At 41.6% G+C, this 18,363-nt stretch overlaps 1 protein-coding gene across 2 annotated transcripts; it reads right to left on the bottom strand.

Annotated features, from left to right (window-relative positions):
• Positions 1 to 1,438: 1,438 nt before the first annotated feature.
• Positions 1,439 to 15,913, bottom strand: LOC109512925 (calcium/calmodulin-dependent protein kinase type 1D-like). Of its 2 annotated transcripts, none has more exons than XM_019865033.1 (13): positions 15,704 to 15,913; positions 14,111 to 14,223; positions 9,672 to 9,797; positions 8,360 to 8,434; positions 8,134 to 8,272; positions 7,422 to 7,545; positions 6,556 to 6,631; positions 5,807 to 5,919; positions 5,642 to 5,720; positions 5,185 to 5,272; positions 3,249 to 3,583; positions 3,076 to 3,176; positions 1,439 to 2,735 (listed from the first exon to the last, which is right to left on the bottom strand). In XM_019865033.1, exons 1-12 carry the CDS (start codon positions 15,776 to 15,778, stop codon positions 3,119 to 3,121), a joined length of 1,401 nt encoding a protein of 466 aa, XP_019720592.1. In that variant the 5' UTR covers positions 15,779 to 15,913; the 3' UTR covers positions 1,439 to 2,735; positions 3,076 to 3,118. The 2 variants fall into 2 exon arrangements, with proteins under 2 accessions (XP_019720592.1, XP_019720591.1); XM_019865032.1 differs by having other exon boundaries at positions 3,072 to 3,176.
• Between the last annotated feature and the right edge of the window lie 2,450 nt (positions 15,914 to 18,363).

Genomic DNA, 18,363 nt, shown 5'->3' on the forward strand with positions numbered 1-18,363 from the left:
TGCTATGAAATGAAGATAACAGAATACACTTTCACGTAAGATGTAAATGTACTGCAGGTGAGTGCTTCTGACAGTAGGCCAACAGAGAAGGACGTGCTGGCCCTGACCACTGTACATGAGTAACTTGACGGACTTCCATAAGGTTACAAAGATGCTTTGAAAAATACAAGATCACTCTCTAACATTTTCCTGCCACTCCACACAAGACAAAATGCAGCCTAAGTCTCGTCTGACCTTCCCCCGAGGCCAGCAAGCAAATATCAACACATATTTCTGGAAATGGTGTTTTAACTGTGCCAGCCGGGAAGTTGCTCTTTGAGGCGGTTTTAGAAATTGATGTTAATCACCACTGGGGGGGAAAAAGGTTGAGCTTGTTTGAAGACCTTTGTTCCATTTTTTATTTTATTTTTTTGCCTCCTGCTGCTTGAATAAGCAGCGTGTGGCTGCACCAGGTTGTTCTTTTTTCTCTGGCACTCATACAGCAGATGTTACAAATAAAATGTGTGCAAGAGAAAAGAGACAAATGAAAAGTAGATTTTGACATTTACAGTCAAATGTTAAAATCGCACCACGGATAATAAAATACAAAAATAACGGTGCTTTTTGACTATAGGGCGAGGCAGCTTTATTTGTATAGCTGTAGTGCATTTCATATACAAGGTAACTCAATGTGCTCCACAAAATCAAAAGTACAACATTTAAAAGCATTCACAGCTATTTTTCTTTTTGTCCAAAAAGTGTGGCAGCCATCGACATGATAGCAGCATTTATTTGCAAGCACATACAAGTAATTGATGTATTTTTCTAACCCATGAAGCACAGACCAAAAAGCAAATGAAATTCAGGCTGCGAGCCAAGAAGAGTGAGAAAGCTTGATGTGTGCAATCCACTTAGCAGTCTCACAAATAGAAGTTTAAATGTAGGGATGTGAGCCGGACAGAGCAAGAGATGTGAAAATAGAGTTTAAAGGCTGCTGGAATGTTAGAAGCCGAGTCATTTCAGGCAGCTCATCGCACGTGAGACATCTGCTCCAACTTGGAGATGCTGAGTCATGAGAGGTCCAGTTTTATGGGGAGCCAAACTTGCCATGATGAAAACTAAAACAGTTCCACAGTTCGCAAACATGAAAAACGAAACATCGAATAAAGTGGAAGAATAAAATTGAGCCATTAGGTTGTGTATTGCACCGACACGTGGGCAGAGAGCACTATCTAATTTGCATGTCTGCTTCTAAGCCCCCAAAATGTTTTTATTTCTGCTTGAATATAACATGAGTGTAATTTCCACGAAATTACACTCAATTCGAATGGAAAGTTTCCGACATGGAATATTTTCTAAAATCCCCCATTTAAAATGATAGGAAAATGTCCACCCTTTACAACCCTTTTACATGGTTCAATTTGGCAACAATTGAAAAAAATTTTTTTTTTTTTTTTTAACAGGAAATGGTCAAAATAATTCCCAAATGCCAGACAACACTTTGCCTTTTTCCAACATGACTTCTGTTTTTTATGCATCTACTTGAAGTAGACGTGCCTTGTGAATTTCATGCTGCTACAAAGTGGCTTCGTCGACTAAATTTTCCCGAAAGAAATCCAGGGGGTGCCACTGAGGCAACAGATCTTACATTTTCAACAGGATGAAAATGTTTGCAAAATCTGATGAGTTTTTGAAGAAAGGAAATCATCCGCTTAGTCTGCCTGTTGGATTGAGGCTCGATGGTGCTATCTCCAGCGTCCCTCGTCTTGGGCTGTCCATCTGCCCGGGGTGGAGTACGCGCACAATACTCTGGTTTGATCAGCTACTGGTCGGTTTCTATTCATATCTGCCTATGGTTACCAAACTCCACTATTCCCATCTCAGGAGGGACAAGTGGAGATCCCTTCTGTGCAGCTCCACCTGCGAAGGGCCCATCGAGTGTGGAGGGAGACCCTGTCACACAGCGCGTCACGCACCCGGCGGATTGCGGACCGTCGGCGACGCCCCGGCCCAAACTATCAAGTGATTTTTGGGTTAAACAAGGTCTCCCAGCAATCAATTGTCACTTAATCGATAATGGTTACTTAATCGAGAATTATCGATTCATTGTGGCACCTGTAAAAATCAGTCCAAATGGTGATTCATTTGGCCAAACAAAACCATTTCAAGGGGGTCTATTTCATGAACACTTCATGAAGGAATCACTTCCACACACATATAACAGTGAATATATACACATTACTGCTTCAAGAAAGTAAACAAAAACAACAGAGACCAAAAGCATGCTGACAAAAACAGCTCCACAAACAACCTCTGAATAGCAGATGTGCTTGCGTTTTCTCCTGTAGAATATTCCCGGATCGCACTAATTAGACCCCAATAACACGTTTGGTTGCGTAATATTTTTCACCAAAATCTTGATATGACGCGCAAGAGCTCCGGGAGCAAAGTAGCCTACTTAAAGCAAACCATCATATTGCTCTTTGATCGCCATGTCAAATCAAGACATTTGGGTGCATTTCGTGCAAATGTCTGCTGCTTACTCTTGATCTTTGGGGGAAGCCTCCTAGGCACTTTCGTAACTAAATGACGACATCACTGTGACAAATGTGGCCCACTGGCTGCAGCGCAGCCCTTGCAGATGCAGACGTCTCAGGTCAGGCAGAAAATCAACCGCTTCCGATTGTCAGCGCCAGATGGCGCTGTAGACATAAAACAGCCGGATGCTGCTGGGCTGCACAGCGCAGCAACGTGACCTGCAGAGAGAGCAAAGGCGCTCAGTGTCATCATTCAGAGCAAGAGAGTTTGCAAAGGTTCACTCCTTTTTAGATTTTGTCCGAGTTACACATGTCCCGTAGCGGAACATTTGATTCTAATTCTTTTGCGTACCACAAGAGGTAAAAGAACAGGACACACAAGAAGTCTTATCTCGTTGAAAAGCATTTAATTTAGAAGAAAATATTTTTGTGAAAATGAAATGAAATTGGCTTATTTCCGGTAGCACACCTGATGGCCACTCACGTCACCGCACAGTGGTTGAGAATCAGTCGGCCATGTTGTTTGTCAGTATGAAAGTGAAATTAATTCATCACCTACCAAGAAGAGAGTACTTGTTCTCAAAGTAAACTTGATCCAAGCTTCACATGACAGAGCAAACGCTGGTCTGAAGGATCTTTCCGTTTCTGTTTTTGCCACAGCTGGAAAAAAAAGAGAGATAGCGCCGGGTGAGCTCACAAGCGTTGGCCTGGCGGCCTGAAGCGGGTACGTACCCGTTGAGGTTGGCGGGCTCTGAGTGGTAGATGTTCTTCCCCGTCTCAGCGATGGTGGGCGCGTGCTGTGTGCTGTGGCTGGTCTTCAGTGGGTAGAAGTGGCACTTGAGGTCCACGTGGCTGGCGGGCAGCCTCATGTGGTTCGGGGACGCTATTTTTCCTTCGGTCTCCAGGTCGCCGTGCACATCGAGACGCTTGCGCTGCGAGACCGGGGAAGATGCCTTGACCAGGTGGATGTCCGGGATCTGAACGGCCTTGGGGACCTGCTCGGCCGCGGCGTGCGCCAGCTGTAGTTTCTTCATGTGGTTGATGGCCACGGCGGCGTTGAAGGCTTGCTGTCACCGTACCACACGTCCACATTTTTAGCGCTTCAAGTCTCAGTAAAGTGAAAGGACAGCTACAATTCTTGTCAATGTGACTGAACACGCCAGTCAAATTGAAATGATTAAAAACAATTCATTGAGGCCGAAACTCTCGATTACTTTAATCAGCGATTAATCAGGTGATTATTCTTTTCAATTCATTGATAGATTGGATGCAAAATATGAATTTCCATCCCTTTATTTACTTTACTTTAAAAACAGGTCTATGTCAAATTCACATAGCAGAAAATGCACACACATAAATTGATTATGATTGACTCACTGGTGTGGCCAGAAACATCCGTCAGAAAATCAACCAAAATATTAATGATTGTTGATAAAATCAATTCATGGGGTACTACAGAAATGTTGTTTGTTTTATTTGTTGTTGAGCAGTTGAAATTGGAGTAGGTGGACAATTTTAAATTTAACAATGGCTGTAACGATACAGCGATTATCTAAAACAATGGTGATTAATTTTATGTCTGATTTGCTGTTGATTAGTTGATTAATTGTTGGACCTTGAAGAAAAGGTTTCAGAATCATTAAAAATCAAGCCGTTTTCTCCGCTCACGAATGCTGTGGCCATGTCTGCAGAATAGGCTCAAAACACGCCACGCTCAAGTGTCAATCAAATCCCTCCAACCATAGCAGTATCGGCCACAAGAGCATGGCTCATTGTCAACGCTTTCATAAGCCCGTTATACATGTTACATTAATACACCGCGTGAATTCAATTGTTATTCTCCTTCAGCATGTACGTCATTATGTGGGTGCCACCCAAGTGTTCAAACTGAGATACCGCAGTTGAATTAAACGGTGCTTTCAGACCAAGATGACAAACTTGTTTTGCTGGTTAAACGGTAGTCGTGAAAGCGCAGTGTTCTCTCGCTACTTTGCGGTTCCGTTTTCGCGGCTTCACTCCATCGCGGGTTTTTATTTGTGATCTTCTTTTTGGCGGAAGTTGTTTGTTCTTCATCTCCTTTAGAAGAAGAAGAAGAAGAAGAACACAAGGAAGAACCAGTTCCGCCAGAAAGAAGAAAGGTAGTCATGGCAATTAACTTTCGGTTTGTATAACAACAATTCACAAGGTGTATTACTCCACCAGGATTGTACCTTTGGCACACGCATATTTTGATTGGGACTTTTTCTGTAATTCGTTTTGTATATTTATTCATTTAAATTTAAAACAAGTATGGATTTCACGAACAAAAAAGAGAATAGACAATTGCCATTAGTTTCTATATATTATTCAAAAGGATCTGTCATTGGTTCAAAAAAAAATTTGAACCTGTCAAAAGTACTAGTGGTTTCCGTACTTGGTATTGGGTTACTACTGAAGGTTTGAGGACTCATATTGATATCGGTCGATGAAAAAAAAAGTGGAACCGGCCATCCCTAGGTAAGAGAAGTGCTCATGAAAGGCCTCCATCAGCGACCTTGATTACAAAACAAGCTCTATTCAACTGCCCTTAATCATCGAGGATTTAGGCAGTCACCCAATTTATTGAGTGCAAACGGCCGGTCCTCAATGGATTTAGCTAATCAAAGGAAGCAAATCAGCCTGCACTGACCTTCCACTTGGACTTGGCAAAGTTCTTTTGGATCTGCACGCTGACTGAATAGTAGATGTCCTGGCTGCGGGCCGTCTTTCCGATTATCCTAGAAAAGCACAAATGTATTTTCGAGGAAGCGATTCATCTTTCATCTCATCGTGAATGCTCTTCTTCACTGTGCATCTTTAAGACGAAATGACCAAAAATTAGGCTTAAAAAAAAAAAGAAAAAAAGTAACGCCATGAAATATAGTATATACAATATTATTTAACTCAAGCAAAATGATCTGCCAATGGAACAGGAATATTTGACCTAGGGTGTTTAAATAGGCTTTCAAGTTACAGACATTATCATTATTTTACATTTATTTATTCATTCCAAAATAGTTCGGGTTTCAAATGAAGTCAAATTAGGTTTAAATCCAGGGTTAGGGTTTGAAAAGAGATGTTGACACGCTTGGAAGGCTTCCACTCACCAGGGGTGCCTGAGCGCTTGCTCAGTGGTGTAGCGCATGAGGGGATTCTTCTGCATCATGTTTCGGATGAAGTCTTTGGCTGCATTGATCAAAACGACGGTGACGTGAGGGGAAGGACGAGAGACAAGAGACAGCGGTGCTCACGTGAGCCTTGGCCGCTCTTACCCGATTCGGAAATGTCGTCCCAGAAGGGCGAGTCAAACTCATACTGCGCCTTCATGATCTTGGAGAAGAGGCGCGTCTCGCTCTCTTCGTAGAAAGGAGGATAGCCGCACAGTCTGGAACAACACATCGTGGAGATTGGCATTAATCGGCAGACAATATTTGGGAGATTGGCAAGCCCCTCTTATCAGCAAAACTGGATATGTCTGGCAGCCATTGCACCATTTCGGAATAATATCTCTAATTCGACTTTGAGATCTACAACTTCATTCTGACTAGTCACAATTCCAGTCCAAGATAATCGCTATATGATTTACATGTATGTGTATGTACTGTAGATAAGACATTAAATATTCCATCCAATCAGATTTATGTTTGTAAAGCACATTTTAAAAGCGCGGCCTGTGGTCGACTGGTCCACGCCCACGTGTCGCAGAGTTGTTGAATAAAAGTTCCAACAACGTTCATTGTGGATAGTCAAACTTAGTTATTAAATGTTGAATCTGCTCACCATACGTTTCTACTCATTCTGTTTTCTATTGTGCAAGCGAGAGGAGCCATCACATGACTGACTTGACATGTGCGACCGAGCGTGTTGGGGAGATTATTTCTGCTCTTTGGGTTTATTTCTATTGAGAAGGGTGGCGTTTATCATGAATAACTGTCAAAAAGTTGTGATCGCAGCACAGTAATTTGTTGACATGTACGCTTCTCACTGGCCCTTCGGGATGACTCTTTGATTGGATACTCACAATATGTACGTGATCACTCCAATAGACCAGCAGTCCACTGCCTTGCTGTAAGGCTTCTGTGCCAAGACCTCAGGAGCTGCAAGGAGTGAAACATGTTCAACAAGTTCGGATTCAAGTCTGTCTTGCAGCATATCACAACAAATAAATGCTTGTCACATTTTCATGTGTCTGTGATTTACTTTGTTAATTACAGTATATCACTGGCACCTTTCACTTTTACTCCACACTCCGGTATTGCTCCGAGACATTTCCGAAAAACCATTACTCGTTGCTACAACACAAATTCCAAAGAAAGTGCTCTCTGACTTAATGCCTGAACTGTAGCGCAGAAAGTGGAAGAATAGTCGTGTCTGTACTGACACAATCCAAAGGAAAGAGCGTCAGGTGGAACAACAGCGGTGAACACCGTAGTGGTTCCAACAAGAAAAAAGCGACACACTTTTGGGTGCATTTGCAGTCATGGTTGACGTGGTGTGGTCAGGCTAACGTGTGCTAGCTAACTTGGCTCTTGAGCCAACATGCACATCTTTAACGACACCACTCAAGTGAACTAAATACAAAAAAAATGAGACTGATTAAAGTAAAAACAATCACAATTCTAACCATTCACGTTCCCAAATAAAAGTATTTGGGAACACTTAATCGCTTTTATTTTCAAAAATTACTTTTAATGTTTCAGTACATCAAATGTTAAAAAAAAACAACACATACTCAAGTAATGTTCTACATGGTGACTAACTTTTTGTACCAAAATAATTTTCTGTTCAGATACTTTAGCTCGAGTATCACTTTCAGGTAATTCCTCTCAGGTGCAAAATTGTAATAATGATGCATCAGAATAAATCATTGCTATATAATTTCCTCACCAACATATCCTGGAGTGCCACAAGCAGTGGACATAACACCCTTGTCCACCATCTTGGACAAGCCAAAGTCACTGATCATGATCTTGGAGTTCTCCTCTGGGCTGTAGTACAGAATGTTCTCCGGCTACACAAAGACAAAATGTGCACCTTCATGTCATGTCAATGAAAAGATGCTAATATGCTAAAAGTGTCATTATGATGTGGAGCAGCTGAGAGGATAAACATTGACATTTGGCTTTCGTTTTAAGTGACAGTGCAACACTGCTCAGCTAACTGGTTAGCATGTTAACATAAGCAAAATCTCAGCAGTTATTATGTCACAATTCGAAATTAATTAAATTCATTTTGAAGGGTATGTGTATGGTAAATTCGTATAATTACTAATTACTGTTTATTTCAAGAGCTTTTGTGTGCGACTGCAGGCATTTGGGAGTACTAAACAAGAGGAAGCAGCAAACTAAATCCAGTATCTTTATCTCTGTATGTCGCAAATGTTTTTTGCCAGGGTTATAACAAAACACTGTCTGTCGATTTGAGAGTACAATTTTGAGGGAAAACAAAGGAAGACATTTTTGGGGGGAATAAGGCAGTCACAAAATTAATAAAAAGTGAAGCGCTGCGAATATTTTCCGGATGTAATAAATACGACAAATGTTTCTCGGTGGCCACGTCTGGGATTTATTTTGTGCATATTTAGTTTTCAAAGTTGTACCTTGAGGTCTCGATGCACGATGCCATTTTGATGCAAGTAGCTGACTGCATGCAGCACCTGTTGGATCACGCGACTGGCGTCCATTTCGGAGTACACACCTCGGTCCAGGATGCGGTCAAAGAGCTCGCCGCCGGACACGCTGGTGAAACCACAACAACAGTGTCGATCAATATTTCAAATGCTACTCGTGCCGCTTGTGTGCGCCGCTCAAGCAATTTCTACTCACAGCTGCATGACCAGGTAGAAATGTGTCTGACTTTCATAGAAATCTTCCATCCCCACCACATTCTCATGTTGGATTCTGTTCAAGGACACAACAAAAATGGAAAACGTTTATAGAATACAATACAAAGGTTCATTTTACTCCAATTTATCCTACAAATCGCAAATCTAAGAACATTTCTACAGCTCTATAGAAAAACAAGAGTATTTCACAAAAATATTGAAGGCCCCTCGCACACCAAGCGACGCAGAGAACCTAACTGAAGTGGACAATCTAGAACAAATTATAGTTGGCGACTCACACACGCACGCCCGGCGAATGACCCATGCACACATATCAAGAAGAATAGGATTGCCCTTGAATGCTGTAGCTAGATTCTATTCGAAGAATACAAGGAGAGGAAATGGATGAGAGTGCAGATATTTGAGAGGCTGTTGGCGAAGGTCGCACCAGTCACTGTCTCCACTTGCAAGAGACTGTCCAAACTTCGCTTTTCAGCCACAGGTACATACAATTATGAATTCAAATGTTTATCCGGAGGATAAAGCGGTTCGGACAATGAATGAATGAATGTTTGTCCGGTTCATGTTTAAGACTGCATTATAACTCATTCAGTACCACCCCATTTTTTTTCTACCCTAAGTCTTGGAAAAATGGGAAAAAAAATACATATCTGGGGTTGAACGTGTGGAGTGTGAAAAGACATATAAATATGTCTTTGGGAGTGAATGAGAACAAACCAGAAAATTGCATTGAACTCTTTCCTGCAGAATTAGGCCCGATTTCTGGATTCATTTGTTCCTTATCTGTTTCAACATGCCCTGCCTCTAACGTGAGAAAAAGGGAACCTCCAAGTAGTGGTTTGAACCCATTTTTAGAGGTGCTTTTCTGATTATGTGCATGCAACTGCTTACTTTATTTGAAAATAAGGAGGTCCCTCTGTGCAAATGAATATGTATCATTATTTTGGATTCAAAAAGCTCATGAATAATCTAATGCTCTTGCGCAATGTTAAAACAGTGGTCAAAAAATAGACCATCCAACAATGAACACAATATATAGACATGTGCTGTCAAAATTTGGCTTGGTAGCAACTGGCTGGATCTCACCTGGAAATGTAATCTTTGAGGTGAAAGATCATGTGATACACTATGCCATTTTTGACTGGACGCTTTATCTGCGATGTTGCAACACCGGACACCGGCAATTCAGATTTCACAGCAAAAACAGTGCCTGACGGTCAAGCACTCAAGAAATGTTGTTCTAGAATGCGGCACACTGCCTGACCGTTCAGTCTCGAGCGGTCACAACGAACCTCCTGAGCACGGCGATCTCGTTCTCCAAAGTTAGGTCCCTGGTTTGTTTCTTCTTGACACACTTCATTGCGAACGTCCTTCCCGTCTTCTTCTCCCTCACCATGAAGACCTCGGAGAAGGCCCCCCTGTTTCATTGAGCGCACAGAAACACAGAGGATGAGCTCGACATTTTCTTCCTATCACCCGACGTGGCTCCTGTGACCAAAATTGATATTTCCGTCTTTGGAATAGACCAGAACGCACTCAGTTCAAGTGCTTGGACTGTCAGATGTGAAATCAATACTCACACTCTGATCTTAAGTACAGATACTTGATGATGATGTAGGACCTTTTGCACTGAAAAAGTAGGGCACAATGCTTCCCAAAAGAGATGATAAAAGACAAAAACATCCCTCCCGCAGTTTCCGAACCACTAGGACACCCACCACACATGTAAAAGCAGTTCTGGTTTAAAAGATGATTAAATACAAAGCATGGCTGCTGAGACACATCTGAGGACAATATTAAAGGAGGATCAGTTAGCGTCACGGGGAAAAAAAACTCCAAAGGCCTGTTTTTGTACCCCCACCAACCAATCAAAATCTCAACCGCAGTTGACTCTCCCTCTGTTTAATTCTTTTTCCAAGCATTGAGATTTGAAAAAGTAATGCGTGACAAAGGAGGGGTACAGATAACCGTTTTCAAATGCAGCCAGTCAAAGTGAAAAAGCAGTCAGTAAAATAAATCCTGAAGTCAAGTACAGGTAAGTACAGTAGCAAAGCATTTGTACTGAGTGTGAAGTGTTCACATGTCGGGGACATGAGTGGTGATGTGTCCCGGCTATGTTGAGCCGCGTCTGGGAATAGCTGTCCCAGCGGGCGGATTAGGGCCTCCGTCCCTGACCTAACGGAAATGTTCGTCCCCCGCAGGTCACACACTGGACCACTTAAGACGCGACAAGCTCCTCTGCACCTTCATGAGGCGCGCCTACTGGCTGACTTGCTGACACCCGGCGTGATGGACCCCCCCCATGACAGTGACCCACTTCCATGAAGGCGTGCACTCCTCCAAGTCATTCGCTCTACTTTTAAAGACAGCTTACTAAAATTACGAAAAGAGCGCGCAGTGCAATAAAAAGATTTCAATCATAAGAATGAAAAAAAAAATCCTTTTTAAATCCTTATTGGTGGCACAGCATTTTCTTTGACACCGGACAGGGCTGCTGCAACATTTTGAAATAAGGTCACATTTTAAGGCATTTTCATTCTTTTTTTTTCTTGTGTAAACACGGTTTATGCTTCGTTTGTCGCATCATTACCAACTCGATTACGTGTCGGAGAAGTGCACTAGCATGGGTGGAACTGGTTTATTTGGTCATGTTACGTACAATATTTTTGTTTTGCATACTGCATCAAACCAATGAAAAGGTCCTTCAAAATCAGCTCATGTAAAGCATGATGAAAAATCACTAAACGACCCATTTATGGGATGAAGTGTATATGAAACTGAATAGCATTTTGTAAAGTAAATTAGGTACAAAAGAAAACAAGCAGCACTTGCACTCAAAGTGGAGTTGATTAACAATATCGAAATCAGTCATTGGAAATGATCGACACTCTCCAAAAGAACAGTGGTACATTCAAATGTAAATAACAATACGACAATACTGCTGTTAATATTTACTGCATTGCAAATTTAAATAGAAAGAGCAGAATCCCAAATGTACAGTATAACTACCGATGTTGTGGGTACTTTTACGCCCAACTTTTGTCCTGCCATATTTTTTGCCCGACCATTTTACGCTTTCTTACAAAAATACAATATATTGCAAAAATAAAAAGCTTGATAATATTAACGTCATCTATTTAAAACAAATACTTTTGCAACTGAAAAACTGGAGGACATGATTCACTCCACTTGTAATTTTCACTGTGTAGTTGATCATGAGTCTTGCATTTCATTTCCACTTATATTACAGAAAGTAGAACAACGGCTGTACGGTTGAACTGCACTTTGGGATGAAAGTTGCATCTGAATGCCAAATCCAAATGACTCAAGCTTGAGTAGAAGCTAGCACACAACTAGTGAACGGCTATTATTTCAATGTATTGCACCAATCAGCTTAATGAGCTGTGAGCCAAACACACGACAGCAACATTCCCATCAGTCAAATGCTGTTTCCATGGCTACCGCAGCTCATTTCCCTTCAATGTTCCTCCTGGAAGTTTCCAACGGGCCTCGAGAGAAATCAATCCCAAGGAAAGCTCAAATACGATGTTGTACACAAAGACTCACAAAATGCCTCGTCCGCAACGAGGGCACGATGCTTCAAGGGTAAAAGGACGCATTTGACTGGCTTGGAGACCATCTGCATCCAAGGATGCAAACGGATGCGGCTGTGGATGTTTGTGAAGCCTGTGATGAGGCCCGATGGGAAAGAATAAGTGCATCCGCTCCCTTTTGGATTGACTTTCCGCCACTGTAACGGGAGAAGCAAAGCTCCTGTGAACAAGCATGTTGCCTCCTCAGCACGTTTGCATGCGGCACAGCGCATGTTGCTTTGGGTTATGGCTTGATGACAACGTGAACCTTACCCACACATGGATGCATTACATTTTTGAACAACATGCGACCGAGGGTTTTAATATGAGCAACACAATAATTACGGTGGCCCAAATTTTAAATTAAAGGTGAAAAAATTGTGTGGCGATGTGACAAAGAAAATGCTAATTTGGATCCGCAAAATACAAATTTGCGGCCCCATGCCTTTTAAATATTAAAAGACAGAAGGTAAAACAAAATGCAGCAGCAAGACGACAAAGTTTGATCATATTCGCCCGACAGTGGCCAACTTACACTGGATCACGAACTACTTGAGATGGCAGGTTTTCGCTCCTTTCTCAAAGAATCTTACATAGCTTGCACCTTCCTATGTTGACATGTGCGGGTCTTTCATAACTCCCAGAGCGAGCAAGAAGTCTGCAGGTTTTAGAGCATTCTTTATTCAGGTCCCAATATCCGGAAATGCCATGCTCAGGGAAATTAGAGTGATGACCCCAGTAGAAATGTTTAAAGCGTGAGATTTCTTTTTACATGCTAATAGTTAATTAAACCACCCCTACAAGAAGTGTGCAAGTTTCCTCTTGTCCCGTCTTGCCCACGAGTGTCTGGATTTTGGCCTGTTTTACTGCCATTTATTCTTTCTCCCACCGTCTCCTGCTTGGAGAGGGAGCTCGGCGCAAAGGACTTCAAAAGTGAAAGTTTGTTTAATGATTAATCATTTGTCCCATTTGCAGTAATTATTATATTCTTCTTTTTTTTTTTTTTTTTTTTCTAACCAATGAAGTGAAATTGAATCAATTTCCAGCAGCATGATTTTGCCTGAGTAGTATTGTATCCCCCCCAAAAAAAAACTTTGGGTCCTGGTAAGCGTCTGCATATCACACACCTTGAGTACGGCTTTAATGATCCATATGTTGTCTTTGTTAATGGACACCTCGGCTGCCAGATTGAACCCAATGCCATCAGCCAGGTCAGACAAGCCCTGCGACAGCCACTGTCTAAATCGCCTGTAAAGTAGGCCCCGTTGCCGTAATCCCATCAAATGAGTCGTCTGGCCTCCAACGGACAAATCATTCAAACACTCAATCACATTGAAGACTAAGACAGACGTACAGCTTCAAATTGGGACATGACGTGCGATCAGTGGGGGAGAAATCAGGTTGCATGCATTAAAAAAAAAAAAAAAAAAAAAAAAAGAACAAGGAAAAAGAGCCTGACAATAATTCACTGCTGGGCTGTCGAAGAAAAGTCCATTGCGCTTTATGTTGCTTACTGGCGGGTCTTAAAGTTATGGAGCAGAATCCAAGTGCTTACAATTCTACATCTGTAGCAGAGATGTACAAACTTTGTCCGCTGGGGGCCTCAAACAGAAAGACTGGAAACAAATGAGGACACTTCACTCGGTGTCAATGAAACAAATATACTAAAATCAATTCAGTATGCTGTAGAGTTAAGAGTATTACTATGGTATAATTTTTGCTAATTAAAAAAAATCAAATTTTAAATGAATAATTTACGTGACAAAATGTCAATGACTTATTTTTTTAAAGATTGAGTCATAATAGGGGCGGCACGTCGGCCTCACAGTACAGAGGTTGAGGGTTCGATTCCGGGCTGCGGCCTTCCTGTGTGGAGTTTGCATGTTCTCCCCCGTGCCAGCGTGGGTTTTCTCCAGCTACTCCGGTTTCCTCCCACATTCCAAAAACATGCGTGGCAGGTGAATGGATTGTCCCGATGTGTGAGTATGAGCGCGGACGGTTGTTTGTCTATATGTCTATTTTTGTTTGGTGGTGTGCTGTGAGATTTTTCTCCTGTTCAGTATTTGCCATGGCACAAGAAAGTTGAAATGAAAAGAAATAAAAAGCAAACAATGGTAAATATGAACGCGTGCACTTACGATCCCAACTCCTCCATGAAGTCAAAAATCTCCTGAATGTCTTGCGTGTCTTTTTTCCACAAGTTGTCGGCCTCCTGACGCCCCATGTCTGCAGCGGGCCTCGGCTGGGATGTCTTTGGTGATACAAAAGAGAGAGACACTGTCACTTGACTCACTCCGGACAACAGTTGCGCCAAAGCAAAAGCGCCGCAGGCAAATGGAGGATGGCTGTTGAAGCGCGCGCGCGATTGCAGCGTTAATCCCGAGCTTCATGTGCAGACGACGCTAAACGGAAAGTCTTTTGGGATTATTGTATGAGAAAGCGCACACGCGTGAAGGTCGCCTCTCAGACTGTCTGCGGAAGCATCAACACACAAGTTTGTTCGTCATGTTAGCGCAGATCTTCTCCAACATTTGGGGTTACCCGACATCACTATTAAAACAGTCAGTGTACTTTTTATTTTTTCATTATTTCTATTTCATTTACCCCACGAAAGAAGAGCGTTCTTGATAAATGTACCCATTTCATATTCATTTCTTGGCCGGGGAATTTCCTAGCATTTGATGCCACATGTAGTAACTTGGATGCTCTTGTCGAGGGGGTTCTCAAACTTATGAAATAAACGGACCCCTTTACTGAGACCCCTTTGGCCTCACCCTCTGCATCCCCCTGAGAACCACTAAAATATTGGGTTGAATTTGATTCTGTGTGGATTACAGAAAATCCAAAATAAATCATTAAAAAAAAACATTTAAATTTAAATTCAAGCTTCCGGTTTCTAAAAACCACTGACGGTGTATGTTGAATAAAAAAGAATTAGAAATGAAAAAACTGTTCACATTTAATATATTTGATGCATGAATGGATCTTTTGACAAACGTCATGAATGTGACATGGAAACGAATTAGAGGAGGATTAAGAGCACTTGAAATGAGAAGGTTACCCAATTTGCTCTCTTGCCCTCTATTCTCTTATATAACGGATTAGAGTCTTGATGTGCTCAAAACCTTCACACAAAACTTATGTAAGCTGTTTCCTCTAAAATATATCTGTATATATGTACAGAGTGGTGTATATATATATATATATATATATATATATATATATGCACAAATGTTTACCGTTGATGTTCAACCGTGCAGCTCATAAGAAAAGCAGTGCGTGATTTTGCATTAGACTGAAATGAAACATATTACGTGGATTTCTTTTACTTGCAAGTCATCTCAAAATAGCTCATCAATGCAACAAGCAGCATTTTTTTTTTTACCTAAGAGCAGAGGAAACAATCAATAAACAAGAACATAAAATGACAGCAAAATCCAGGACAACAACAGCACTTCATTAGAACATAACAGGCGCGATTATACGTTTTTCAACCTCTCTATGTTCACCCATTGTTAAAATGTAATTACAAAATTTTACATGATCAGCACATTTTTATTTAATTATTTTAATATCTGTAATTTATTCAAATTTGAACGCAAAATAGAACCATCATGATCTATCTATCCATCCATCCGTGTGTGTGTGTGTGTGTGTGTGTGTGTGTGTGTGTGTGTGTGTGCGCGTGCGTGCGTGTGTGTGTGTGTGTGTGTGTGTGTAACAGCACTCACCAAGAGAGTTGCTGCTGTGGGTCTGCTGTGACTCTCCCACCGTGTGCACACACAAGCATGACAGGGATGGTGCATATACCTGGAGGAGGAGGGGGACGAAGGAGGAGGAAGAGGCGGGGCCTTGCTTGAACACAACAGAGATGAGCAGTCACACTAAAATTAGACCAAACGGACATTGAAAAATGTTGAATTTTAAACACTGTGTGACAAATGTAAACAAGACTAAAAGAATACAAGACAGTACGGTTCATTAGTGGTGAGCACGTCTTTCCCACTGTGCAGGGGAACGAAGGTTCGAATCCGGGCCCTCCTGTGTGGACTTGAGCATTCTCCTCATGCCTTCCTGTGTGGAGTTTTTCTTGTTTTTTTATGTGCCTGCGTGGCCCTCCCACATTCCAAAAACATGCATGGCAGGCTGATTGAACACTCTAAATTGTCCCTCGGTGTGAGTGTGAGTGTGGATGGTTGTTCGTCTCTGTGTGCACTGCAATTGGCTGGCAACCGGTTCAGGGTGTCCCCCGCCTACTGCCCGAAGACAGCTGGGATAGGCTCCAGCATGCCTGTGACCCTTGTGAGGGTAAGCGGATCAGAAAATGGATGGATGGATAGTTAAGTGTTGGAGTTTCCATTCAAAATGTTGTCACCAACATTTTCCCTTTTACTGCAAATGAATATTGCCTGCCGATTATCGGCATCCTTGAACAGTCATGAGTACCGATATTGGCTCTGAGTAAAAAACATATCCATCTATCCATGATTCTCATTCACTTCTCCATGAAGGTTTGGGATATTGGGCTTTTGGGGCGAACCTAAAATTCTCTCTAACTTTTACAGGGGAACTTGGTCTGACCTTTACTCAGAGCTTTTTGCAAAACCTGCTGGGCTTTAACATCATGCAGATCTGTGAAATTCACAATTGCTCGATCCATAAATGGAAGAACACATCCTTTTTTTTCTCCATTCTGTTCACATTTTGACATCATGAGAGCAACCAACAACTAATCAACAATAACTCACCATCAAACAGGAAGCAGCCATGAAGTTTAGAGTATCAACAGGTTGTGCCAGAAATACAGTGATATCAAAAGTTTACACACCCCAGTTGTGCCCAAGCCAGGTTTTTGTGATGAAATACCAAGATAAATGATTTCCAAAATGTGTTGCACCATTAAGTGTGAAAAAAAAAAAAAATAGGGGGGTGGGGTGGGGGTATAACCATGATATAAGTGTGTACATCCTTGTGGTTAGGTGGCTGTGTTAATGGAAAGAAGCAATCATATTCACACTCAGGATAAATGAGAGTCAGTGCCTCTGGGTTAGGCCACATGAAGCTCAGTTGTTCTAGTAGGCTAACCCTTCCAGACATTTTTGTTGTCACATAGGCCATAGTGGCTTCCTCAGCATCGGTGGGTGAATTGCGTTACCTTATTTCAAAAAAAAATAAATGGATTAATCAGAGGCAACATCCCTAGTAATAATAGGGTGTGCACACATCTGGAGCGCATTAACTTTAGTTTTTTTTTTTTTTTTTTCCAGTTCGCATCTCAAACAGGTTTCCCATTTTTTCTGCTGTTCAGGTTATAAATCACAATGCAGGAATTCATTTTGAAATGATTTATCTGCAATTTTTATGTCACAAAAATCTGGCTTTCAGAGGGGGGTGTCAACTTTTTTTTCTTCTCTGTGGGAGACTGTCAGAGTCACAGAAAGGCATCAAAGTGGGTGTCCTTGGACATGGATATTTCCATGGATCAAGCGCTGTTTGCCTATAATTTGGCTCAGGACGAGTGACGCAACGGTGCCGCATCCTGACCAGCGTCCAAGCAACAATCAGGCCGTGAAATAAGTCGTACACAAAGGAAGTTATTTTGGTGCTCACAGAGTTACGTAAGTTGATTGTCGACGCTAAATCCACTGGTTGCTGACATAATGGGAGATTAACGCGCTTCCAATGATGAGTGCAGGACAGCACTACTTGAACATCAACAAATCACACAAAGCAAAAGCAAAAAAGCATACAAAAAAAACTTCTTTTGAAATGATGTCAATGAAGTGAATGGTATTCCAGAGTTATTTCACCAAATTCAAGTTGTTCAAAATGTGTATTTTGATTAGCACAAACTACATCAGCTTATATGACACACTGGAAACAGCAAAAATAATTAGTGGTGTGAAAAAGTGTTGACTTCCTTACGGTTTAATTTTGTCACATTTAAAATATTTCCCATCATCGAACAAATTGAAATATGAGACAAAGACAACACAAGTAAATACAAAAAAACGATTTTATAGGAAGGGTTTTGTTATTAGGAAGGAAAAAAAAATCTGGACCTACCCTGTGTGGAAAAAGTGCATGCCCCTTAAGCAGATTTGGTTGGGCCACCGTCAGTAGCAACAACAGAATCAAGCATTTTTGATAACTGCCACTTCAAACACCTTAATTTTGCTTTGTTTTTTTCCCCATCAGAAGTTGACTTGCTCATGTGTTTCATCCAGATCCTGAAAAAGCAAATCAGCCCCAGACCATCAAATTACCATAAAGCCAGATGTAACGAGAGACATACCTTCCAAGAAGTTCACTTTCATCTTGTCAGTCCACAGGAAATGTTTAGCAAAAGGTAAGAGGAGCCTTTGGTTCATGTTTGTCATTTTTACTCTGT

The sequence above is a fragment of the Hippocampus comes genome, unplaced genomic scaffold (assembly GCF_001891065.2).
Source record: "Hippocampus comes isolate QL1 unplaced genomic scaffold, H_comes_QL1_v1.1 scaffold124, whole genome shotgun sequence".
Lineage (NCBI taxonomy): Eukaryota > Metazoa > Chordata > Actinopteri > Syngnathiformes > Syngnathidae > Hippocampus > Hippocampus comes.